Below are 26,166 nucleotides of genomic sequence, written 5' to 3'. Positions count from 1 at the left end.
TCGTAGCCGGCTGCACATTATACCCGGCGAGGCTCGTGTTTGGCATAACAAGGACCCTTATCGGCGCTCCATCCATCCCGCCCCCTGCCTCGGTGAGTCAGGCGGAGTGACAGGCAGGGAAAGTGACGGGGTAGGCTGCAGCTGTGCGGGCGGAGAGATGCCTCACGACGAGCCGGGAAAGTGCCCTGTGCGGGGGACTGGCGCCCACATCACCACCCGCGGGCTCCTCTGAAGCCATCCTTTCATCCGCTCGACGCTGCGCTCTGCTGCCTGTTGATCCGAGGGTCGAGGGTGCCCGTCATCGAAGGGGAGGCGGGAGGGGTGCCACGTCACCCTGCCGCAACATTTTCCGGGGTGCCGCTGCCCGGTGCGTGCAAGAGCAGTGGCGGGGCTCAATGGCGAACGGCGTGAAACGAGTGGGAGCCCTAGCCACCGGCGCAGGAGCGCGCAACGCTTACACGAATAACGCCAGAGATGCGCACGACTGAGCCCGCAGTGCGCAGCAACACTGAAGTATTCCAAAGTCATCCTCGCCGAGCTGAGCCCCTCACGCCAGGTCCTGCCTCTTGGGGTCGTGAGAGTACCTTGCCCCTGTCCGCTGCCATACTCACGTCTGAATGGAATGTGGTACAACTGTGGGGGCGCAAAAGTGTTCCACAAGCTCCAGTGGTACTTACTGCTACCTGACTGTGCTCTCAAGCAAGACCAGGCGAGCAGAGGCTCCACCAAACCCTCCACTTGGCGACCAGAAAGGTGAGGAGACTGCAGCCCTTCCGGAGGTGGTAAGAGAACACTTGACAGAAGGGCTTATACTAGTTAGTTTTTGACCCCCTCGCCTTTCAAGCCCGCACCTCCTTCTTCCCACCCCCACACAAATAAGTGCCAAAGTTTTGAAGCCAAAGAGAATTCCAGAAGAGTGGGGCCTTAACTTTGAATGTCAGACTCCTTGCCAGACACCTGAACCAGAAGGCATTGGCCAGACGAGGAACGCTGTCTGGCGACCACATGCCATTGGCGCTCGAGCTCCCGACTCCACCAGGCACCTTACACAATTGTGAGAAGAGGCTTTCGTGAGCTCGTAGTTAAATCATATTTCTACCAAAAACACAAGGGGAGTTTATCTGCGGATCTCACTGGAGTGACTTCACGGGAATTCCGGGTCAGTGGAGCCCGACCTTCCTTCCCAGCACTCGTTGGTTCTGGGCGGAAGGAAAGTCTTGCACCGTCGCCCTCTCCTCGTACTCTGGACGTGGACAGTGAGAGGACCAGCTGGCCCAGCCTGGGAATCCTGTCCGGGTGACTTGTGGCCGGCCGAGGAGCCGTGCCTGCACCGTGTCTATAAATACACCTGCCTTGAAGGGTCCCATTGCAAGGGATCGACTGGCACTCTCGCGCAGGCGCGGTTCGAGGGGTCGAGAGGTAACTGCAGTGGGACGTCAGAACCGAACTCCTAAGAAACATTCTCAGGTGCCAAGGGTCCCAGGGGGCACGCAGCCCTGGATCGAGAACTTACAGGGAATACCAGCTGAAAGGTCAAAGGTCGCGGAGCCTCGGCCTGGTGATTGCTGGGCGATCATGGCAGCGCCTGTACTGTTTCTACTGTGCCTCGTCATGGGTGAGTACATGAGACTTCATGCGTGTATAACTGGGGGACACGTTTTGTCACACAGAGATAACCTCATTTGGCATACGGGTGGACAGAGTTATTAAAAGCACTTAAAAGACGAAAAACGTCTCCAAACTTTCTAAAAGAGTGCAATTCTTCTAAAAATAAGTTAAACATGCATTAGGGTGGTGGGGGCTGCGGGGGAAAGCTGGGTCAAATTCCCACCGAGCAGTCTTCTCAAGGGCCATAGTCCTGGCGTCTTCTCCACTTGATAACACATTGTGTGATTCTGAGCAAATCGCTTTACCTTCCAAGTCCTAAAGTGGTATCAAACTGAATGGAAAGCACTTTTACAAATGGCTCATTCGAGTGCATTTGCCAACATGGGGGGATGACTGGAGGCTAATGCACAGAGTGTATATTGGTCATTTGATTGAAGGGTGGCCCAAGTCCTTCAAAAGTAACATGAAGTAGACACTTAACGCGGCATGTGATGTATATGAGCACGGTATGTGAAACCTGCCCAGATATCTATCCCTCGTCCATTGTGGACAAACAACCCTCTCCCTCCCCCCACCCTGCTGCTCCATGACGCAGAATATTTTCACCGAGATTCTTACAAACTCAAGAGAGGCGGTCACAGGCCCACAATCACTCGGTGGAAGTGGGTCTGTCCCTGCCTGCTACGTTGCAAAAACAGCAGTGGGCATGTTCCTTTCTTGGGCCCCAGGGGGCCCTCACCATAGTGAATCCCGGGCCAGTCCTGTAGTGGGACCCCACCCCCCCCCCCGAATTCCCCCCCCCCCCCCCCGTCCCTTTCCGTCCCTGAGCGTAGAGGCCTCGAATCGTTGTGCTGGTGCCCCTCCTATGATCCGTGTTTGCGCCAAAGATGTGCTGGTCTCTCCCTTCAAAGGTCGCACATCTCTGCCGAGAAGTGCCGGCACCCTCCCTTTCAAATGACAGAAGTGCAGGCACCCCCCTATGATCCGTGATTGTGACTGAGAAGTGCTGGTCTCTCCTATCTGAGGTCGTGCATCTCCGCAGAGAAGTGCCGGTACCTTCCCTTACAAATGACAGAAGTGCAGGGACTCTGTACACGGCAGTGCCTGCCCATTTAAATCACTGCATGAACAGGACTAAAGTGTGCTTTTCCGGCCGCAATTGAGTCGCAGTGGCGCCAGTGAAGACGCTTGCAACAAACGGCAGCAAAACCTGGGGTTCTGAACTTTACTTTGGACTGCGCCGGCCCCTCTGCAGATGGCATAATGGATGCGTCGAACTTTGAGCAGTTCTTGCAAGAAGAATCCAAGTGAATGGGGGAGCTGTCATCTCGGTGGGGGCGCCAAGAGAAGCGAGAGTAAAATAGCTGTGGCTTCAGAGATCCCCTTTTCTCAGAGGTACCCCAAATACCTAACGGCGAAGTATCCGAAGAAAACGAATCTGCAGGGTTGGTTGCGTGTTATTACAAATAGCAAGGAAAGGCTACGAGCTGAGGTACTTACAAGGAGGGCGATGAAGACTACATACACACTGGAACATTTGTGCATATTTATTTCCTGAAATAAAATTGGCGATCGCTAAAATAAATATGGTCAGGGGTGAAAAAGGTGGAAGGCCGAGTTATTCTCAAGGTTGCAATTGGCTGAGTTATGTCGTCTCCCTTTCATTCAGTTGATTTTTCCACCAGACGCAGCACGGAAAGCCTCAACGCCAGCACCGAGTGCTTTTAAAAACATTTCATATGTTTATTTCTATACACCGATTACCAGTTAAACGGAGTAACTAATTACGTGAATGTTAAAGGGGCATCTCTGCAGTGTATTGTACCCCTGTAGTAAATTACTTTTTTGTGTCTGTCATTAGACGCATTGTATTAAGGCATCAGTGTTAGTGTTAGTGACGTGATTGCGGGTTCTTTACATCGCCAGAGTAAAAGAGTAGCTCTGTTGTGACGCAATCCTGGTGTGATGTCACAGAAACATTCTGTTCGCGTCACACTGTTTCACGCAACAGAAAGCAAGATGAACAATTGTAGTCACGCATTGCATGAATGATAGAAACTGTGTGGTTCTCTGGTTTGACAAGCAGCCGCTCACAAATGACGTCATCGGCGGCTCTCACGCTGAGAATGGCTGCTCTGGTGATGCTCAGTCTTGCTGAAAAGCGAACCAGTGATGTTTAGCATACGATTTGCACTAGCGGTAGACAGCCTAGTAGCCAACTACACAGGTGTCATTACGGTTGGATGTATCAGCAGACACGTCACTTTCCCTCCTCCTGTCACCGGACGTAAGGCCTTGCTTCAGCACCAGGCCACACTCCTCTAGCGGATCAGGCATTGCGTCACATCCGCGGAGTGTTTGCACCGTCCTGCCCCGGACGCGCCCTGCTTGCCTACATTACCAGCGTGCTAGGCCTTCACAGTTCATGTGACGCTGCCGAGGGCATCTCTTAACACTAAAACTCTTTAGTGTCGAAACGTTAAACTATGCTTCGTTCTTTGCTTTAAGAGCAGAGGAGGTAGGTGTACACCTTTGTTTGATCAGGGCCCTTCCATCTATTATTGGACCTACCAGGTCTCGATTGCAATATAAGGGGGTCACGCTAGTGCATTATGGGTTGTGAAGTCCAGCTCGTCTTCTAGCATTCGCCGGTGACGTTGCCCGAAGCTCATGTCCCCTTGCTTTTATTTCAGTACATTGCCGCTATCGGGGTCAATTTTCAATTCAATTCAATTAAGCTTTATTCGATTTAAAAAATATAAATCATAAAAGCATACAGATTATTAAAAACAATCACAATAATTACATCTCGATACAAATAATTATTTACACAGTTAAAAAGAAACAGTTTTTTACAAAGTTTAACATCAAATTAGTTAGGGGCTTCCCCTGTCTAAATTAATGTATTCGGGGGAAGTAAAAATGGTTTGAAGTCGGCATTTTATAACCATATTGTACGTATACATTTCTGACCCTCTGATGGTTACTCTCTACTATTGGTCTTGGCGGGGTGTGATAACACGCCCTAGGGTAAAAGTCATGTAATTGCCATGTAGATATTTGGCCATCTCCCAGTTGGGGCTGCCAGGATTGTAGATAGGGGACTACATTTTCATTTCTAAATCTTACCAGGACAAGGTCCCCTTTAATGTCCTTAGGGAGCGGTCCCAACCAACCCACCCTTCTTACACTTACTATCGTGCCGTCAATATTAGGTGGCAAAGGTCTATTTTTCGTTAGCCAAAAGCTGACTTTATTTCTTAAGTCATGCTGTCTCTCCGGTATTCCTTTCTTTAGTTCTGGGACGCCCGTGAGAACACATACAAAAGGGGCGGCTATAGGGGTTAAATTTATATGGTCACTTCTGCCGGAGTTGATACCTTTGCTGTCGGCTTTGACAGTGTGAGGAATTGAGGCTAGTGTTGACCTTACTTTGGGTCAGAGCCTCTGAGTTGTAGTAGTTATAACGGATCGGCTATCTGCATTTTGATTTTTCCGATTTGCCCTATGTTCAGCCATTGTTTTATTCCCACAATTATTGCTTTGAGTAGCCAATTTGTGTGCCGTAGTGGCAGGTAGGATGGGTTCCTGACTGGATTCTGCCACGTTCTTTATTAGTGATATGCTGGGACTAATTTTCGTCTCAATCTCACTGAGCTTTTCTCCCAGACTATTTATCCTTGCTATCAGTGGGGATATAATAGAAGTAACAAGCCGTTCTATGAGGTCCAATAAAATTGCCTGGGAAGTAGGAGCAGGAGAATCTAAACTATTATGTCTCTTAGCCGCTGACGGGATAGGTGTAGTCGTTGCTAGGGAGCTTGGACACAGTTTTCGTTGTTTGGCTTCATCCCCGAAGCATGTAGTCTCGTGTCGCTTCCTTTTGGCGGGTGGGATATGAAGAGGCTCAGCATGATTACTGTTCACTTTTACAGACGGAGATGGGGAAAGAGCATCTGATGTGTTACAGTCTATCATTAATGGCGTGGTGGACTGGGCATGTGGAGTTACTAATGGGCTGACCAGGGCATGGAGTGTCTCGGTTACATAGTCTGCAGCGACATACTGGGTCTTACAAAGGGCGTTCAGTTCGTCAAGCAAGGTGGATCCGTATACTACATCAGCCGTCTGTGTTGCGGGGAGATTGCAAAACACGTCGTCTGTGGGCAAGCGTTGCTCTAATCTGTCTAATTCATGGGTGATAGTTGAGGTTACCCTTTCTAGATAACAATCCATGGGCCCAGTGACCTCGCTCCTCTGCATAACACAGCTCTTAGAAGGCAGCTTGGGTGACATGTTGGTAGTCGATCCGCAGGACAGTCTTTAAAAGCAATACAACAAATAAATAACGAGGGCTTTAAACTGACCAAGTGACACCTTTTACCTTACAGTCAAAAACGAAGGGGACAGGCCCGGTCCGGTCTCCTCTGGCCTCTGAGGGCCACAGAGGGCCCGCCCTTTGCCCGGGCTTAGCCCGGCGCTCCCGCGCGCTCCCGCGCTGCGTGGCCAAGAGCTTGTAATATAAGTAGTAAATGGCGTCCGGGAGGCGGGGCAGTCAGGGGGCGCAGACCAGATGACAAAGGTCAAGCAGGGACTCCTGGGAATGCGAGTCCCTGCAGCGCTCCACCCCTGATTCCCTCTCACCTCTCTCTCCCCAAGCAGTGCAGCAGTTCAACAAAGCGATGGCCCCGGGCGGCGTTACACACCGCACAGATGTGGCGAAGTGGCTCCTGTCCAGGATACTGGAGGTGCAGCGTCCCAGGTGCGGTTCCCCACGGGTAGGCTCAGGTGTCCAAAATACAGAGTTCCTATCGGGGTCATGTCAAGGGAGGGATCGAACCTGAGCGCCCATGGGCATGGCCGAGAGGCCAGTCTCAGAAACCGGATATCACTAATGTCCAGTCTTCCTGCAAGGACAGGTCTGGAAGGCAGGCCGGTCTCCGATGCCTGCAGCGCCAGATCCCGTCTCCAACTCCGCCCCGCCCCCACTGCTCAAAAGCAATCTGTGGAGGAGACCAGATGTGTACCACCCTGAGGCCTATCAAGGGCAGTTCAACGGGGCATTGATTGGTGGGCAGGATTGATGGGCGGACCAGTAGGTTTGAGGAATAGAGTGGCCAAGAATGAGCGCCTTTGGAGCAGGAAGGACTGCTGACAGAAGGAACAATGCAGCAGTAGTGGGTATGTGCAGGTTGCCATATACTCCTCTGGGTGCCCCTGATGCAAGGGGGTGTTTTTTATGGTACCCATGTCAATGGCATTCATTTTATCCATCTCTGAATGATGAAAGTCTGCCTGGACAAACAGGGATTAGTCAATGGCCGCCATAAGCTCAGACGTGAGTCCCTTGCTCACTTTGCCACTGGATTCAAGCAAGCCGGGCTGAAGACGGCTGGAATGCCAGAAACCGGTCCTCGGAAGCTTGTTTCCGGTCCAGGAAAGACATGGCTTGGCAGTTCGGGCTGGACTGTTCCCATGAGGCACAGGGTCAGACTGATTTGCATATAGCCATGTCTGAACTGGGGTGGCAGAGTGGGGTAAAGAACGGTGATGGATTAAACCCAGATCTTTTGACTGGGTGTGAGTGTTTGATTGATTCAGATGCTCCGTCCATCACCACCCCCTTTTGTACCGCTTTTGGCCACCATAAGTGTGTCAGGGTATACTCAGACGTGAGTCCCTTGCTCACTTTGCCACTGGATTCAAGCAAGCCGGGCTGAAGACGGCTGGAATGCCAGAAACCGGTCCTCGGAAGCTTGTTTCCGGTCCAGGGAAGACATGGCTTGGCAGTTCGGGCTGGACTGTTCCCATGAGGCACAGGGTCAGACTGATTTGCATATAGCCATGTCTGAACTGGGGTGGCAGAGTGGGGTAAAGAACGGTGATGGATTAAACCCAGATCTTTTGACTGGGTGTGAGTGTTTGATTGATTCAGATGCTCCGTCCATCACCACCCCCTTTTGTACCGCTTTTGGCCACCATAAGTGTGGCAGGGTATGCTCTGACGTGAGTCCCTTGCTCACTTTGCCACTGCATTCAAGCAAGCCAGGCTGGCGACGGCTGGAATGCCAGAAACCGGTCCTCGGAAGCTTGTTTCCGGTCCAGGGAAGACATGGCTTGGCAGTTCAGGCTGGACTGTTCCCATGAGGCACAGGGTCAGACTGATTTGCATATAGCCATGTCTGAACTGGGGTGGCAGAGTGGGGTAAAGAACGGTGATGGATTAAACCCAAATCTTTTGACTGGTGGTGAGTGTTTGATTGGTACAGATGCTCCGTCCATTACCACCCTCTTTTGTACCGCTATATGAAGGCACACCTGTGGAGTAGGATGGCACATCTGGGCTGTAGGAAGGCATGCCAGGGCTGTAGAAAGGCATGCCAGGGCTGTAGGAAGGCAAGCCTGGCATGCAGGAAGGCATGCTTTGGGTGAAGGAAGGTATGCCTGGGGTGTAGGAAGAAATGTCATGAGAGTAGGAAGGCACGCCTGGGCAGTCGGGAGGTACGCCTAGGGAGTAGGAAGACACGCCAGGAGTGTTAGAAGGAACATCTGGGATTTAGTAAGGCATGCCTGGGGAGTAGGAAGGCATGCCTTGGGAGGTAGGAAGGCCCGCCTGGGCAGTGGGAAGTCTCCCCTGGAGAGTAGGAAGACACGCATGAGGTGTAGGAAGACGCCTAGGAAGTAGGAAGGCATGTCTGGGACTAGAAAGGCATGCCAGGGGAGTAGGGAGGCCCACCTGGGGAGTAAGGAGGCCCGCCTAGGGTGCAGGAAGGCATGCATGGGGAGTAGGAAGGCATGCCAGGGAAGAAGGAGTCATGTCCGAGTAGTAGAAAGGCAGGCCTTGGGATTAGGAAGGCATGCCTGGGGTGTAGAGAGCCATGCCTGGGGTGTAGGGAGGCATGCCCTGGGTGTAGGGAGGCATGCCCTGGGTGTAGGGAGGCATGCCCTGGGTGTAGGGAGGCATGCCTGGGGTGTAGAGAGCCATGCCTGGGGTGTAGGGAGGCATGCCTGGGGTGTAGGGAGGCATGCCCTGGGTGTAGGGAGGCATGCCCTGGGTGTAGGGAGGCATGTCTGGGGTGTAGGGAGGCATGCCCTGGGTGTAGGGAGGCATGCCCTGGGTGTAGGGAGGCATGTCTGGGGTGTAGGGAGGCATGCCCTGGGTGTAGGGAGAACAAAGCGATACAAAAGGGGATGATGGACGGAGCGTTTGAACAAATCAAACACTCACCCCCAGTCAAGTGATCTGGGTTTAATCCATCACCATTCTTTAGTTCACTCAGCCACCCCAGTTCAGACATGGCTATATGCAAATCAGTCTGACCCTGTGCCTCATGGGAACAGTGCAGCCCGAACTGCCAAGCCAAGTCTTCCCTGGACCGGAAACAAGCATCCTGGGACCGGTTTCGGATTCATAATCCTCATCAGCCAGGCTATCTTGAATCCAGTGGCCAAGTGAACAAGGGACTCACGTCTGAGCATACCCTGCCACACTTAGGGCGAACAAAGCGATACAAAAGGGGATGATGGACGGAGCGTTTGAACAAATCAAACACTCACCCCCAGTCAAGTTATCTGGGTTTAATCCATCACCATTCTTTAGTTCACTCAGCCACCCCAGTTCAGACATGGCTATATGCAAATCAGTCTGACCCTGTGCCTCATGGGAACAGTGCAGCCCGAACTGCCAAGCCAAGTCTTCCCTGGACCGGAAACAAGCATCCTGGGACTGGTTTCGGATTCATAATCCTCATCAGCCAGTCTATCTTGAATCCAGTGGCCAAGTGAACAAGGGACTCACGTCTGAGCATACCCTGGGTGTAGGGAGGCATGCCTGGGGTGTAGGGAGGCATGCTTGGGCAGTAGGAAGAACTGCCTGGGCAGCGGGAAGGCATGCCTTGGGAGTAGTAAAGGCACTCCTGTGGAGTAGGAAGGCATGCCTGGGTAGTAGGAAGACACGCCTGGGGAGTAGGAAGGCCCATCTGGGCACCAGGAAGGCATGTCTGGGGAGCAGAAAGGCGGGTCTGTGGAGTCGGAAGGCATGCCTGGAGAGCAGGAGTCATGCACGGACAGTAGGAAGGCATGTCTGGGGTGTAGGAAGGCACGGCTGGGGAGTAGGAAGGCACGGCTGGGCAGTAGTGAGGTAGGCCTGGAGTGTAAGAAGGCACACCTGTGTAGAAAGAAGTCACACCTGGGCAGTAGGAAGACACGCCTGGGGAGTAGGAAGGCACATCTTGGCACCAGGAAGGCACGTCTGGGGAGTAGAAAGGCAGGTCTGTGGAGTAGGAAGGTACACCTGGGGAGTAGGAAAGTATGCCTGGGCAGTGGGATGTCACGCCTGGGGAGTAGGACGTCAAACCTGTGTGTAGGAAGGCACGTCTGGATTGTAGGAAGGCATGCCTGGAGAGCAGGAGTCATGCCCGGACAGTAGGAAGACATGTCTGGGGTGTAGGAAGGCACTGCTGGGCAGTAGGAAGGCACAGCTGGGCAGTATGAAGGCATGTCTGGGGTGTAGGAAGGCACGACTGGGCAGTAGGGGGGCCTACCTGGGCTGTAGGTAGGTAGGCCTGGGTGTAAGAAGGCACACCTGGGTAGAAAGAAGGCACACCTGGGCAGTAGGAAGACACACCTGGGGAGTAGGAAGGCATGCCTGGGGTGTAGGAAGGTAGGCCTGGGCAGTAGAAAGACATGCCTGGGAGACTTGGTGTGTAGGAAGGCACTCCTGGGCAGTAGTAAGACATACCTTTGGAGTAGTAGGCATGCTTGTGGAGTAGGAAGGGATGCCCAGGGAGTAGAAAGGTATGTCTGGGGCTTATGAGTCATCCCTGGGGAGTAGGAAGGAATGCCTGGGGAGTAGGAAGGCATGTCTAGGCAGTAGGAGGCATGCCCGGGGAGTACATATGCATGCCAGGGGAGTAGGGATGCATGCCTGGGGAGTAGGAAGGCATGCTTGGGGAGTAGGGAGGTATTCCCAGGGAGTAGGGAGGATTGCCTTGAGAAATAGAAGCGCTTCCTTGTGACTTAGTATTATAAGAAAAACAATGGCTCCTGTCGAGTAATACTTGTTAGTGCGATCAAGAAGAAGCGAAAATTTGCATGTATATGCAGGGTTTAGGTGAGATGGCAAAAAGGGAGAAAAGGCCAAAAAACACAGATAAGTGATTTTCAAAGGAAATTATATTTAATTTCCATATACATTGGACACAATTCTTACACTAAATTTTCAAAGGTTATTTACAGTTGTGTAATGTGTCCCAAGTGATATTATGAACCCAAAAACATAGAAATGGCGTTTGTGACATAATGTGACAAGGTTTCAAAAAGAAAGTTTTTTTATCCAAAAAAGCGACCACTTTATTTTTCACAATATGTAACATCTATATAATGATAGACTGTCATTTTCAGTAGTTCACTTTTTCTTAGTTGTCGACGGCGTTTCGACCCTAATGAGGATGTAGGGTCTCTTCAGGACCTACAGTTTTGTGGGACAGCTAAAAAAATGAAAAGTGTGTGTTTTAGTTTAACTAGTCCATTGGTAGAGTCCGTTATTGTTATTACTGGTGATTATATGATGGCTGGTCAAGATACGGCAAGCGTTGGCTGTAATTGGGACTTACCCCTATGGAGTATGTGTTTTTTTTGCAATTCCTGTGTACAAACACGTCTGAGGGTATTAAAGGAGCCTTAGAAAATATACATGACCTCAGCTCACCAGATGTCCCACAAAACTGTAGGTCCTGAAGAGACCCTACATCCTCATTAGGGTCGAAACGCCGTCGACAACTAAGAAAAAGTGAACTACTGAAAATGACATTCTACCATTATACATATTGTGAGACCCGGAGATTGACTTTGAGGAAATCAAGGATTGCACAGGGAAAGGGTGGATGGTATTTAGAAACATTTAGAGTTGCCCTGGGAGCAGGATGACCTGAGACGGACTCTGCTTGAGCACGAGCCTCCCAGAACCACCTCCTTCCCATAAATCTCCTGGTTCCAATCCAGGCCGGCTGCCTCCAGGGCCCGCTTTATTTATCGCCTCATCATATTTTATGTGCTGCATCGCTACAACATGTATATAATTCACAGGCGTCTTTAGGTGGTCTTTGTACATTCTTTTACTGACCTGTCTGTCCATACTCTATAGAATTCTACCTGATGGGATGCGATCACGCATGAACAAGAGTGCTGAACACTCACCCACCCTCACACATTAGTACAAAGGGACCAAGATAAATTACTCACGCGCAAATTGTTAAACACAAGCCATGGAACACATATAAACCACCACATACACTCATACACACTGTGACAAACACCCGCGTGCCCACACACAATCACACACACAAATACTTATACACTTGCTAAGAGGCACTCTCACGCATAAAAAACAATTGACCCAGCTTACACACAAACACAGTGATGCATAAAATAGGCAAGCACAGACATATGAACCAGTTAACTACTTTTATTCAAGGCTTTCAAGCTTGCATCAGAGGAACAACTAAATCTAATTGGAAACAGCCAAGGCATTATTTCATTTTCGTTCTAGCACGAACAAATCTATTGTGTCAGTGATTGAAAAATTCTTATTTAAGGAAATCTTCCTTTTCTACATGGTCACCCAGGATTTTTCACCTTTGCTGGACTCTATTTCCGTTGCTGACTTTAGGACTGTGTGCAGTTTCCCCCTGCTAACCATAGTAAAGTACCTGTGCTCTCACTTTAAACATTGGCATACTCCTAATTGGCATATTTAACTTGCCCATAAATCCCTAGGATATGGTTTGAAGTGGACCCAGGTCATGGAAGTTAAATGCTACTAGTGAACAGCAGCACCGATTGTGGCATCCACTACAGTGGCAAAACATGTCTGCAGGCCTACCGTCGCAGCCTGACTCTAGCAGTTCAAAAACTGAAATTCGACCTATAAAAATGATTTCTGTGATAGGTCAAAACCTCCTTATTAAATATTGATAAATCATACCTATGTATTTATTTATTAGGTCTCGCCTGTCGATGCGCATGCGCATCGAGCAAGCGAGACTATGGGGGCTTATCCACTCTTTATCCACTGCAAGGAATCGTGGCGATTCCTTGCAGTGCCCGTGACTTTTAAGCTCAATGCGCATGCGCATTGAGCTTAAAGGCGCGTGCACATCCGTCTTGTTTTACCCGCTCCGCCCCCTCCCCTTCCCGCTGTGTCGCATTTCTCCTCCCCCCTCCCCTCTCTTCCCTCCGTCTTGTTTGTTTATTTTACCCGCTCCGCCCCCTCCCCTTCCCGCCGTGTCGCATTTCTCCTCCCCCCTCCCCTCTCTTCCCTCCGTCTTGTTTGTTTATTTTACCCGCTCCGCCCCCTCCCCTGCCCGCCGTGTCGCATTTTTTTTTAAATCCCCACTTCCCCCCTACCCCCCATCAATGCCAACACTGACGCCGTGCTCTGCTGCTTGTTTTTTTCTTCCTCACTTCTAGCTGCTGCAATTCCAGTCCAGCAGCCTGGGCGACGGAGGGAGGATTTGCAAGCAGAGCTGCTCCCATTTGCAATCAATTTCCGTAGAATTTGGCAATGATTTAAATGCTTACTTTTTTCCGCATTTTTGTTAGCACAGAGCTGTGGCATTATCGAACCGGCGTCAATCTCTTTCTGCTTACTGAATTTGCCAATGATTTAAATGCTTATTTTTTCCGCATTTTTGTTAGCACAGAGCTGTGGCATTATCAAACCGGCGTCGATCTCTTTCTGCTTACTCAACAAGGCGCACTGTTGACAAACACTGATGAGCCAACTGGTTTAACGAGGATAGCGATGTTGGCCACCCCTCACCCTCACTCACCCTCACCCTCACCCTCACTCACCCTCAACCCCTCACCCTCACTCACCCTCAACCCCTCACCCTCACTCACCCTCAACCCCTCACCCTCACTCACCCTCACCCTCGACCCCTCCCCCTCAACACCTCACCCTCACCCTCACTCACCCTCACTCACCCTCAACCCCTCACCCTCACTCACCCTCAACCCCTCACCCTCAACCCCTCACCCTCACTCACCCTCAACCCCTCACCCTCAACCCCTCACCCTCACCCTCACTCACCCTCAACCCCTCACCCTCACTCACCCTCAACCCCTCACCCTCACTCACCCTCACCCTCACTCACCCTCAACACCTCACCCTCACTCACCCTCAACCCCTCACCCTCAACCCCTCACTCACCCTCACTCTCACTCATCCTCACTCACCCTCAACCCCTCACCCTCACTCACCCTCATCCCCTCACCCTCACTCACCCTCAACCCCTCACCCTCACTCACCCTCAACCCCTCACCCTCACTCACCCTCAACCCCTCACCCTCAACCCCTCACCCTCACTCACCCTCAACCCCTCCCCCTCGACCCCTCCCCCTCAACCCCTCACCCTCACTCACCCTCACTCACCCTCACTCACCCTCACTCACCCTCACTCACCCTCAACCCCTCACCCTCACTCACCCTCAACCCCTCACCCTCAACCCCTCACCCTCACTCAACCTCAACCGCTCACCCTCAACCCCTCACCCTCACTCACCCTCACCCTCACTCACCCTCAACCCCTCACCCTCACTCACCCTCAACCCCTCACCCTCAACCCCTCACCCTCAACCCCTCACTCACCCTCACTCTCACTCACCCTCACTCACCCTCAACCCCTCACCCTCAACACCTCACCCTCACTCACCCTCAACCCCTCACCCCCTCACTCACCCTCACTCTCACTCATCCTCATCCTCACTCACCCTCAACCCCTCACCCTCACTCACCCTCAACCCCTCACCCTCACTCACCCTCAACCCCTCACCCTCACTCACCCTCAACCCCTCACCCTCAACCCCTCACCCTCACTCACCCTCAACCCCTCCCCCTCGACCCCTCCCCCTCAACCCCTCACCCTCACTCACCCTCACTCACCCTCACTCACCCTCACTCACCCTCACTCACCCTCAACCCCTCACCCTCACTCACCCTCAACCCCTCACCCTCAACCCCTCACCCTCACTCACCCTCAACCCCTCACCCTCAACCCCTCACCCTCACCCTCACTCACCCTCACTCACCCTCAACCCCTCACCCTCACTCACCCTCAACCCCTCACCCTCACTCACCCTCAACCCCTCACCCTCAACCCCTCACCCTCAACCCCTCACTCACCCTCACTCTCACTCACCCTCACTCACCCTCAACCCCTCACCCTCACTCACCCTCAACCCCTCACCCTCACTCACCCTCAACCCCTCACCCTCAACCCCTCACCCTCACTCACCCTCACTCACCCTCAACCCCTCACCCTCACTCACCATCAACCACTCACCCTCACTCACCCTCAACCCCTCACCCTCACTCACCCTCACCCTCACTCACCCTCACCCTCACTCACCCTCACCCTCACTCACCCTCACTCACCCTCACTCACCCTCACTCACCCTCACTCACCCTCACTCACCCTCACCCTCACTCACCCTCACTCACCCTCACTCACCCTCAACCCCCCACCCTCACTCACCCTCACCCTCACTCACCCTCACTCACCCTCAACCCCTCACCCACCCTCAACCCCTCACCCTCAACCCCTCACTCTCACTCATCCTCACTCACCCTCAACCCCTCACCCTCTCTCACCCTCACCCACCCTCAACCCCTCACCCTCACTCACCCTCAAACCCTCACCCTCACTCACCCTCAACCCCTCTCCCTCACCCTCACTCACCCTCACTCACACTCACACTCACACTCACTCACCCTCACCCTCACTCACCCTCACCCTCACTCACCCTCACCCACCCTCAACACCTCATCCTCACTCACCCTCACCCTCACTCACCCTCAACCCCTCACCCTCACTCACACTCACTCACCCTCACTCACCCTCAACCCCTCACCCTCAATCCCTCACCCTCACTCACCCTCACCCTCACTCACCCTCAACCCCTCACCCTCACTCACCCTCACCCACCCTCACCCTCACTCACCCTCAACCCCTCACTCACCCTCACTCACCCTCACTCACCCTCACTCACCCTCACTCACCCTCACTCACCCTTACTCACCCTCACTCACCCTCACTCACCCTCAACCCCTCACCCACCCTCACTCACCCTCAACCCCTCACCCTCACTCACCCTCAACCCCTCACTCACCCTCACCCTCACTCACCCTCACCCTCACTCACCCTCACTCAGCGCAACCACAGCATCTTAAACTAAATATATTTAATAAACTTTAAGCTATTGGCAATATAAAATAAAATCCATTTTATTTACGTATTAATTATTAATTTTTTTTAAAGCCATTGATTTTTTTTATTTCAATACATATAAGTCACATATAAGTCCCGTTAATACAAAACATGTTGCTTTACAAATGCTAGAGGTGTCACATTTACAAAAATTATAACTATTGGCTTTGTAAAGAAGAAAGCTATTAATTTCGCTATTTAGAAAAAACAACACATAAATAAAAAACAAAAAAATAAATAACACCTATAGCTCAAACTTTACTACTGCGAGACCTATTGCATTTCCAATGCTTGTTTATTTAGAAGCTTATAAAGCGCACGGCTACTCCGAACGGGGGTGTCCCGGCGCTACGGACAGGGGGCAGCGGAAAGGTCAGGCGCGGCTAGAGGTTGGAAAACAACCAGGTTTTCAGTTTGCTTTGGAACAATGTTTCAGATGTGGTCAGCCGTAGGCCCAGTGGAAGGCTGTTCCACAATTTGGCAGTCACCACAGCAAAGGCTTTACCCCCCGTTCTAGAACGGCGAAAGCGAGGGGAGCGCAGGAGGTGAAGATGTTTAGATCTGAGAGCTCGGGTAGACTGAACGGGCTTTAGCCTGCCTCTGAGATAGGCTGAGCCAAGGCCGTTAAGGGCCCTGAAGGCCAGGACCAACGATTTAAATTGGATCCGGTAGGTAACTGGCAACCAGTGCAGTTTCATCAAATATGGGGCGAGTGAGTGTCGATAAGGGATGTTGCATATCAGCATAGCTGCGGCATTCTGCACAGTCTGGAGCCGCTTAATCAAATATGCTGGGGCTCCCGCATACATGCTATTAGAATAATCTAGTGATTAGAGCATGTATGACGGTCCTGCGCGAGTCCAGGGGAAGAAAAGGTAGAATTTTCCTAATCATACGGAGTTTACCAAAGCAGGCTGAGGTGATCTTATTAATTTGCGTTTTACAGGACAGTTCATTGTCAAATTGAAAACTCAGGTTACGAGCTGATTTGACTGGTACCGGAGGGGGGTTAAGCTCCGATGGCCAACACAATAGAGAAGGAGGTGGAGCAGTTTGATTGAAAAATAATACCTCGGTCTTATCAGTATTAAGCTTAAGGGTGTTGGAAGTCATCCAAGAGGAGATGTTGGTAAGGCAGCGTCTAAAGTTGGCCAAGCTGCCGTCAGAGTGATCTCTAAAGGAAAACACAAGCTGAGTGTCATCAGCATAAGAGATCACTCTGACCCCCCAGGATTCGACTACTTCAGCCAGAGGAGCGAGATAGACATTAAAAAAGCGGGGGCTCAGTGCCGAGCCCTGCAGGACACCGCAGAGAAGAGGTTTTTCCTCAAAATGCCAGAGGAAGACCTCCTGTGATCTACCCATCAGAAAAGATCTGAACCAGGCCAAAGGAGTACCCCGTATACCAAGATTGAACAGTCTATCTAATAAAATAGCATGAGAAATGGTATCAAAAGGCGCGGACAGGTCGAGGAGCACCAACATGGCCTCCTCGCCTGCATCCACGCATTCACGAATGGTCTCAGACACCTCAAGTAGTGCGGTCTCCGTGCTAAAGCCTGGTCACAAACTGGACTGAGAATCATGGAGAAGTTGTCTAGATTCAAGACAGTCGGCTAATTGCTCTTGCACAACTTTGTCAAGTATTTTAGCTGGCTTAGGGAGGAGCAAAATAGGACGATAATTGCTGAACACTGAGGGGTCGGCGTCAACCTTCTTCAAGATGGGAATCAGCATAGTCTGCTTCCATGAGGTAGGGAACTGACCTGAGAGTAACAATGTATTCCAGATTGAGAGTAAAGGGCCAGTTACAAGAGGGGCGAGAGGGCTCAACACCTGGGTAGGAGCAGGGTCCAGTGGTGACCCCGATTTGTAGGATGTAGGTCTAGTAGCCCACAATATAGGCTGACCTGAATGGACAGAGATGAATACTCTGAATTCAACAGAAAATGCGGATGGGTTTGTGCGCGTCCTTTTGACAACACATTGTCAACTCCTGCTTGACTGGTCCGTTGAGCAACTTGTAACACTTGGAGCACACTTGAAAGAGAGAGAACAGGATTCCAAGACAATTGTAGCATGTCTACTGTCTGGTTGCTGGAGGAGAACATTGCTTCTGTCCTCCCAGACATCCTTTGAGTCTCTAAATGCCTCCCTTGAGGTCGTGGGGGCTTTGGAAGTGCACTCCTGAGGTGGATTGGGACATAAAAGACCAAGGGCCTGATTTAGATCTTGGTGGACGTGTTACTCCTTCAAAACAGCGGCTGATATCCCATCCACCGAAATAGAAATCCCGGAAAATATAATGGGATTTATATTTTGGTGGACGAGATATTTGTCACCGTTGTGATGGGGTAACTTGTGGGCGAAGATCTAAATCAGGCTCTAAGTCAAAAAGTAATATCTTTGACCGGAAAATACCTGACTGGTGTATACTACCCGCGTTCCCCCTCGGCTGGCCTCAAATTGAGCCTAGGTGCTGGTCTACCAGGACCATTGATTATCATCCGCACATAGAGCTTTTTGGTGCTAGTTATGCTTACAACTTAAAAAATCATATCCCCAGTCCCCCTTATTGGATCTTTGTCATTTAGGTATGATTTTGTTTATAACAAATTTCCAGTCCAGTTTAGGATTGTTATTATTTGAATTTTGACTTTATTACTTGTTTCATCCTGCTTAAACACTTTACACACTGCCATAAGTTAAGCCTCTCTGCACTGTACCATAGCTGCTTAGGAGTTAGGCTCAGATAAATCTGGCAACTTAGAGGATTCAACCTGAGGAGCTTGTAATTATTCCTTGAGGTGGGTAGTTACTCACCCCAAATATTAATCCAATTTCTTACACTTAATAACTACTGTTGTAAGCTAATGAAAAACAGTTCCCAAGTATGGATTTTACTGTAAAAGTCATAACATATCCTTCCTTTGGTAGAGTGGTTTAGGAGTGGAGCAAGAGAATCTCGCAATAGGGGTCAGTAAGTCCATACGCCTCCGTGCATTCACGGATAGTCACTTGCCAAAGCTGTAACTCCCAATAAAATAAACCATTGGTGCAAGTTTTTAGAGTGCAAAATGTATGGGTGTTTATTATATATTGCACACTTTCATGATGTAGGAGGACATTAGAGTAGGCATCTGCCTATGCTAGAAACCGAGCAGTGCACAATGGTGTTTTGTATAATTTACACACAATAGCAAGCCTAAGTAGTAGGATCCCTCCTCGGTTATTTAGCAAAAAGGAAAAACAATGACAGCACAACCTTTTGTCTTCAAATAACTCTGCTTGAGTGTTGAAAATGAGTGCAGGAAGTGTGAGAAAGAGCTAGAGATATAAACAAACCAATAAATTCCAATGAACACACTGATGGATGTAAATAAACATCTAGACAAACCAAAGCACATACATCATCTTATTTTTTCAAAAGAGCTCGGATAAACGCGGTTTCTCCTTTCACTTCTTTGCAGACGTCGCTCATACCTTCACTCTATTCATCACTTATCTCAGCCTCTGCAAGATTTCATAACATCGTTCAACCTCACCCAATGAAATAAAACTGATGGCACTCAAGTGTTCTTAGAACTAGAACAATTCTTACCACAAGTAGGGATCAGCGGATGTTGTGAAATCACCTAAATCCTGGCTCCAAAAACACTGAGCTTTATGGCCCACATGCATCAACAATGCCATTTGCGATTCCTTATTAGCGAAAAATAAGGATTCGCTAATAAGGAGTAGCAAAAGGCTATGCCTGAAGAAATCGCTAAAAAACTTGCTATTTCTTAATATTCCTTAATTGCAATTCGCAAATTGCGAGTCACAATTAAGGAATACCTCCCCATTCATTCCTATGGGCCTAGAGGCCCATAGGAATAAATGGGAAGACATTCTCACTTTGTGAATCGCAATTAGCGAATCGCATATTGAGAATGCAATTTCAAGGGTGCAGGGGTGTCCAAAGGTCACCCTTTTGCACCCCTGAAATTGATCTGTGCACATATGTTGCGCACACACATGCCCTTAGGGCATGTGTGTACGCAACATGAAACTTTGAAAAATGCACAAAAGTGCATTTTTCAAAGTTTTGCAAATTACCATGAAGTTGAACTTCATGGTAATTTGCTACTCCTATTAGCCAAATCGCAATTTTTTTTACTTTGGTGCATTGCATTTAAGGAATCTCAATTTGGGATTCCTTAAATGCAATCGCAATTTAAGGAATCTCAATTTAGAGAATACTTAAATTGCGATTTTTGCATTTGGGATGATGCATCCCAAATGCAAAAATTCCGGTCGCAAAGGGGCAGATTCTGAGAATCTGCCCGTTTGCGACTGGTTTTTGCTTTGATGCATGTGGGCCTAAATGTGGAAACTGCAATAAGCACAATCCCACTATCTGTCAGCAACCTGAATTTAGAGTACCACTGAACCCTATTACAGAACCGAGAAATCTGTGAGTGATCATTGATCTCAGACCCATCCATGTTCCACAGGTACACTAGGTGCCCACATTCTGCTTCTTCTTCATTATGAAGGACGGTGTCACATTTTTCCACAGCTTACTTTTTGGAACACTATATGGGCCACTATTGCCTTGGTTCTCTCCCGTCATGATTATGACTTGGTTCTCTCAATCAAACCTACACTATGCTAGGCCCAGGTGCATCCAGGTACCAGACAGCTCTTAAACGTCAGCCTCTGTGATGGTGACATCTCTCCAACTCTTCAAACATTTCACTGGCAGTGGTGGTGAGACAACGTTCCTTCAAGTCAATCTGCATTGGTCTTAGGGCCATCTATAACAATGGACCCGTTGTCTTACAATGCATACTGTACTTAGCACAGTCAGATCCAGACTGGCTCCTCTTCCAACCACCCCAAATTTCAGTATTTATTTATTTATTTATAAAGTTTTATATAGCGCAGACTTGATCCCAAAGGATATGAGAGCACTTTACAATTTGAGGCAAAGGTAACACATCAAAACATGAGTCTGACATGGGGAATCTAATAGGCATTGAATCAAATAGTACATACATTACAGCTCATTTATAAACCGGAGTGAACGAGTAGGAATGGGCTATAAGATGGAGCAAAGAGACATAAGGGCAGTACGTACAATAATCATATTAAGTGTTGGACAGGTGGTACAGCTTTTGTGGTACAGATATTCAAATTCTGTATTCTAGACTGAGTAAGAATAAGAAACCTTCACAACCACTTGGAGTGCTGAAAAGCTAAAAAGCCCTAACTTTTTCCAAATACTCAACTCTTCTTTCTAATTAAGTTCGTATAATCAAACACACATCACAAAAGTTGACACTGAAGGGTGGTCTGTGAGAGAAATGGAAAATGGTATGCAACATGAGGCAGTGCTGTGTATACCGCACACTCTTGTACCTCATTGACTTTACTAATCTATACAGCAATGGTTCCTTGGAGTTATTCATGAAATACTTTACATGCACTTTTAGGGATCATCAATGTATACCCATATGTAAAAAATCTGAATGAAACTCATGGTCCACATGCATATATATATAAAGATAAATTATAAAAGGCTTATGTAGACACTTATTACCAATAAAAGTACCAAAGGCACGCCGAAAGAAAGAGAAACAGCCCCATTCAAAGGAGTTGTGATAAGGTGACTAGTGATAATGAATGACAACTCTTTGATCAATTTTATTGGCTGTGATAATGGGTGCTGATCAAGACACAGTAATTGATATGCTAAATTGTCCCTCAATATGACTGATCTAGGCACATATTCCCATGAAAGAGGGACAGTGTATGTTTCGACCCAGACACAATAATTTACGCCATAGTCTTCAACAGGACAAGAATGGATGCACGGTCTGTCCTAGTTGAAACATATGCTACCTAGTTACTCTAAAAAGTGGGCCAAAATATCCCGTAGTGACTCCTGCACTTGAACACCAAACAATGCACTGACTGAGAAGGGGGACTAGATTGCGTTTGATAAAGACTGCCATGTCCGAAATGTGTTGTTCGGCACACATTTTTTCAGTAAACTGAATACACTAGTTCCAGGCCCACCGGTACCTCACGCATTACTTTATTTTTTAGACATATGAGTTTGCTGCTTTTGACTGATTGTACGTTTGAAAGCGTAGCAGCTGCATTGCAAGGAAGTGTTCTGGTGCATTTGCCACATAATCCACAATTGGCTGCATAATTTACTGATTTTACCAAAAATGTAGCTGTTTTTCCATCTCAAATTGATCACTAGTTATTAACAAGCATTGGCAAAGCCAATAGGTCTTGCTTTTGGGACCTTATAAGTATTTAGTTATGCAGCACAATATTCTTGGCGCAACAACATTAACTGTTGCATGGCTAAACACTAATAAGGTCCCAAAGGCGAGACCTATTGGCTATGCCAATGCTTGCTATTGTAGTGAGGGCAGTGCCCACTGCGAGGTCGTTTAGTGAAAGGAACTCAGTGCTAGTACAGTGCAGCTAGGGCAGTTTTCACTGTGATGTTGCTGAAATCAGGACCTGTACCAGTACAGCTATCACGAGTGTTGGCAGTGCCCAATGTTGACCCCTGAGATATCAGAGAGAGCAGATAGGTAGGTAGGAGGCAGCAGGGCCACGTGAGATAGGTAAAAGCAGCTGTTAGCAGGAGCAGTTCCCTGGCATCCCTGCTTATGAATAGATTTTCCCTTGATACCAGACCTGGAGTGCAAACTGGAAAGCTGCCAAAGGGGCCTGAACCTCCTGCATTAACAGTTGGAGCAGGAGATTACTGGCTGCAATATTTGGAAACAAGCATGAAGGGACACAGGGGATGGGATGGGAAGGAAAGCAGCCGGAGGAAACAATTGAAAGCAGCTTATGGAAACACAGTAAAATGAAAGTTGTAAGCTGCTGAGGAAGAGCCTGGTTAAATATATGACCACATCAAGGCAGGATAGCAAAGCCCGCCAATTTCGCTGGCGCTCTGCTCTATATTTCCGTATTATGCTTCACTCTGGACTTTCTATCAATTCACAGCTGAATCTCCTTTTCAGTGTGTAATCAGTTGATTCCTCTCCTGCAGAGTGGCATTCTGTTGTTTACGCAAGGCAGTCTGAAGCCTATATCTTGAGAGCAGTGCAGAGTTTGCAGGGAAGTGGTGATGTATTTCATGTACTTGGGTGAAATGCTTCAGCGTGTTAAATAGTTCGAACTTAGACGGGATGTCATATTTTTACAAATGTGTTGCATGATTTACATGCCAAATACTTTCAGAGCTCAGCTCGAACATGGGCACTTAGAGCCAAGCCAGGCCCTCGACTCAGCTATTTCTGTGAATCTATTGGCTGGCCCATCTGTAGGGTGAAGACCAATTGTTAACTAGAACTTGCACCGCAGCCGTCCCCACCCCCACAAATAAAGCCCCGCTCACAGCACTGGAAATACTTTGCCGCTCTTTCAGCTCATAAACTGGTAGTTGGTGTCCATGGCCCAAGAGTTGGGTGTACGCTGAGGGGCATCGAACCAGCAGTGGGGTGCAGTAGCTGGTAGGGTATACCGGGGCGTGATGACAGAGCTCAGTGGGCAGTGGCAACCCCTGTATGACATCAGCTTCATAAACAGTGACAGTGCCCACCCCGGCTAGAGAAATCCAGCCTAAAATAGAGGCGAGCTGCAGTGGGCGCCCTGGAGGAGATCATAGAGTCTGGGACAGTCTAGTAGCCAAGAGCACATGAGAACCGTGCACATTAAAACTATGGACTGATAAACTGTGTTTGAGTCTTGGCATTGGCTCAACATCCTGTTATTCTGGGCAAATACTTAATCTCCAGAGGCCACAAAAACAGAATATGTCCTCGTATAACGTAAGTGGTGCTTATGTAAAGTCTCCTGAAAAGCGAGAAACATTTTACTGTATGATTTTGTACATTATTGGAAGCCGAGGCCATATTCAGAGTAGGGGTGACGACAGAGACAGCTTTTAAGTGCAGCTGCTCACCTAAAAATGTTAACGGATGGCCATTTGCTCTTAATGGAAACTCGTGGCCATGCTCACAGGGCATCTCGCCAGGGTGTGATTGTAAGATAACATTACGTGCAGCTCGGCTCCTCCATTGATACTGTCCCCAGCAGAGGCAGAGTATGAAGGGGAAGCATGCAGAGCACTGGTGCTATTGTGCGCTTGTGCTGCCATCCACCGGTGCTGCCGCGCACCAGTGTTGCTGTGTGCTGGTGCTGCCGCCTAGGCCTAACACAGGCTTTACTGTGAATTATTTGGCCGCACATGCAGTGGTCTGCTGCGTCTGGGAACGTATTTTCTCCTTCCCGAGTATAGGAACGGTTTTGGTTTAATGAAAAAAGAATGTGACGTCAACCTCCATCAGATTTCTCACTTAGACCATACGCCTATGTAAACAATCATTAGCCTCGCACGAGCGGCCGTGAGACGATCTGTGGTCGGGGAGAAGCGGGTGTCGTGTGCGCAAAGAAACAGTGCTAGTAGCGAGTGCTCCTCAAAGTGATACAATCAATTAAAAACAAGAATTCGCCGCACGCGCCCTTCTAAATGGGATCCTGGTGGATGGCTAACAGCGGGGAGCTGAGAAAAGGCTGTCAGCAAAGCGCATCTACGTGAAGGAGATGAGCGCGAAGGGAAAAGTGAAAGCAGGGGGGTGCATGTTCATTTTCCTTTCTGATGTGGCAGCAGTCTGTAAACATGAGCACATCTTTCCTCCATCAGCCTCCTCTGTGCATTAATCCTATTGCAGGAATTTATAGCAGAGCGCCCTGCGTTCTTCACTTGATGTGGTGACGGGCAACATTGTCTGTCATCGTCATTGTATGAGATTAATTCTGCATCCTCTCCCAGGCAGAAACAGACCCCTCTCCAGGCAAGCTGCTAAGTGGAAGTTGGGTAATTTGAATGGAAAGGCTACCAAATGAACTGGTAACAGCAACTGGGCTTAAATTTGAATGTTTTTCCAACCCATTAAATATATTTAGAAGTGCACCCAAATGGTGCTGAAAATATGAAGTATTTGGAATTAATGCGCTAAGCAGGGGGAAAGTAGGGCGGCGTGAGGCAGGCGTAGCGACTGTTACAAGTGAGCCTATCTGCGTGCATTAGTGTGCCTGCAGATAAGAAAGCAAGTGAAAACATGATTGCAACCATGGGGCAACAGGAGGCAGTCGGCAGCATCATGGGCACTGGATTTCTCTAAATAACAAGCATTAAACAAAAAAAAAACGCGAGTGGTGATGCGCGCGCGACCGGAAAAAGTGCTGTGCACGTCGCGCTCACTTGTGCGCGTTCTAGCTAACTGGTGGCCGGCAAGGTAGAGCTTTTTGAAGCAGCTATTAAATGTCTCGCCAGAGCAGCGCATGCGCTGGCTCAGGCGAGACCTAAAAATGCTTTTCACTGGGTGCAAAAATATGCCTGACACTTTATTAAAGTTACCTGTTCACCTTCCAAATGTCAAACCCATAAAGTCAACGTAAACTACATGGTGGAAAGAATGCTTTTTCTTTGACATGAACCTGTTTCCTTAAATTTTTACCTAATTAATTGTTTACATACCAGATACTGTTCTCACATTGCAACTATTTCAGGAGGACACAGCGCTTCAGAAGGATGTTAAACAAGATCCAACTCTTTTTACGATCCAAACTCTTAAATCCTAAAATGACTCCAGTGAGACACATGCATAATACATATGAATGTACTATACAGTTCGGAAAAGGCTGTTCTTAATGTAAAGATCTGCATACAGAAGACACTCAGGGGCATATCTATGTAATCTATGCATCACCCTTGCACCATGCAAGAGGGCTCAAAAGCGACACAAATGGTACAAGGGTACCTGCATTGGTGTTAGGCAGCACATTGTGCACCAGTGCTGGGAAATTACAGGAATGTGCCTTATATTGTTAAGTACAGCATATTCCTGCCCCTTCCATATTGCACAATGCAGCAAGGTGACTTGCTGCACTGCATTGCGTTGATATCTTTATAAATATGCCCCTGAGTGCCATTTTCAAGTAGGTTTTGTGTCACTCTTGCGCCACGCAAGAGGGTGCAAGGGTGATGGAAAACCTAAGTAGGATTTATCAAGTCATGCAAGGCCACCTTGCGTGGCCCTGAGTGGCTTGATAAATCAAGAGTAACAAAACGCAGATTGCTGCGTTGCATTAATCTGCACCAGGGATGCATTCCATGGGTGTTCCCACACATCCACCCATGGATTTTGGTGTCCAGAATTACCATTAGTGGTAGACCTGGAAATGTGTCAACAGACTACGCCTCCTC

The 26,166-nt window shown here is 49.0% G+C and overlaps 1 protein-coding gene across 1 annotated transcript in view; it reads left to right on the top strand.

Moving 5' to 3' along the window:
* Positions 1-973: 973 nt before the first annotated feature.
* The window catches only part of SCN1B (sodium voltage-gated channel beta subunit 1), a 385,196-nt gene continuing 360,003 nt past the window's right edge, over positions 974-26,166 (top strand). The window contains exon 1 of the mRNA XM_086930043.1: positions 974-1,615. Coding sequence (XP_086786169.1) covers positions 1,576-1,615 — 40 coding nt within the window. The 5' untranslated portion in view covers positions 974-1,575. The remainder of the gene's footprint in view (positions 1,616-26,166) is intronic.

Source organism: Lissotriton vulgaris, chromosome 7 (genome assembly GCF_964263255.1).
Source record: "Lissotriton vulgaris chromosome 7, aLisVul1.2, whole genome shotgun sequence".
In the NCBI taxonomy this organism is placed as follows: domain Eukaryota; kingdom Metazoa; phylum Chordata; class Amphibia; order Caudata; family Salamandridae; genus Lissotriton; species Lissotriton vulgaris.
The sequence above is the reverse complement of the archived record's forward strand: the minus strand, read 5'-3'. Positions and strand labels throughout refer to the sequence as shown.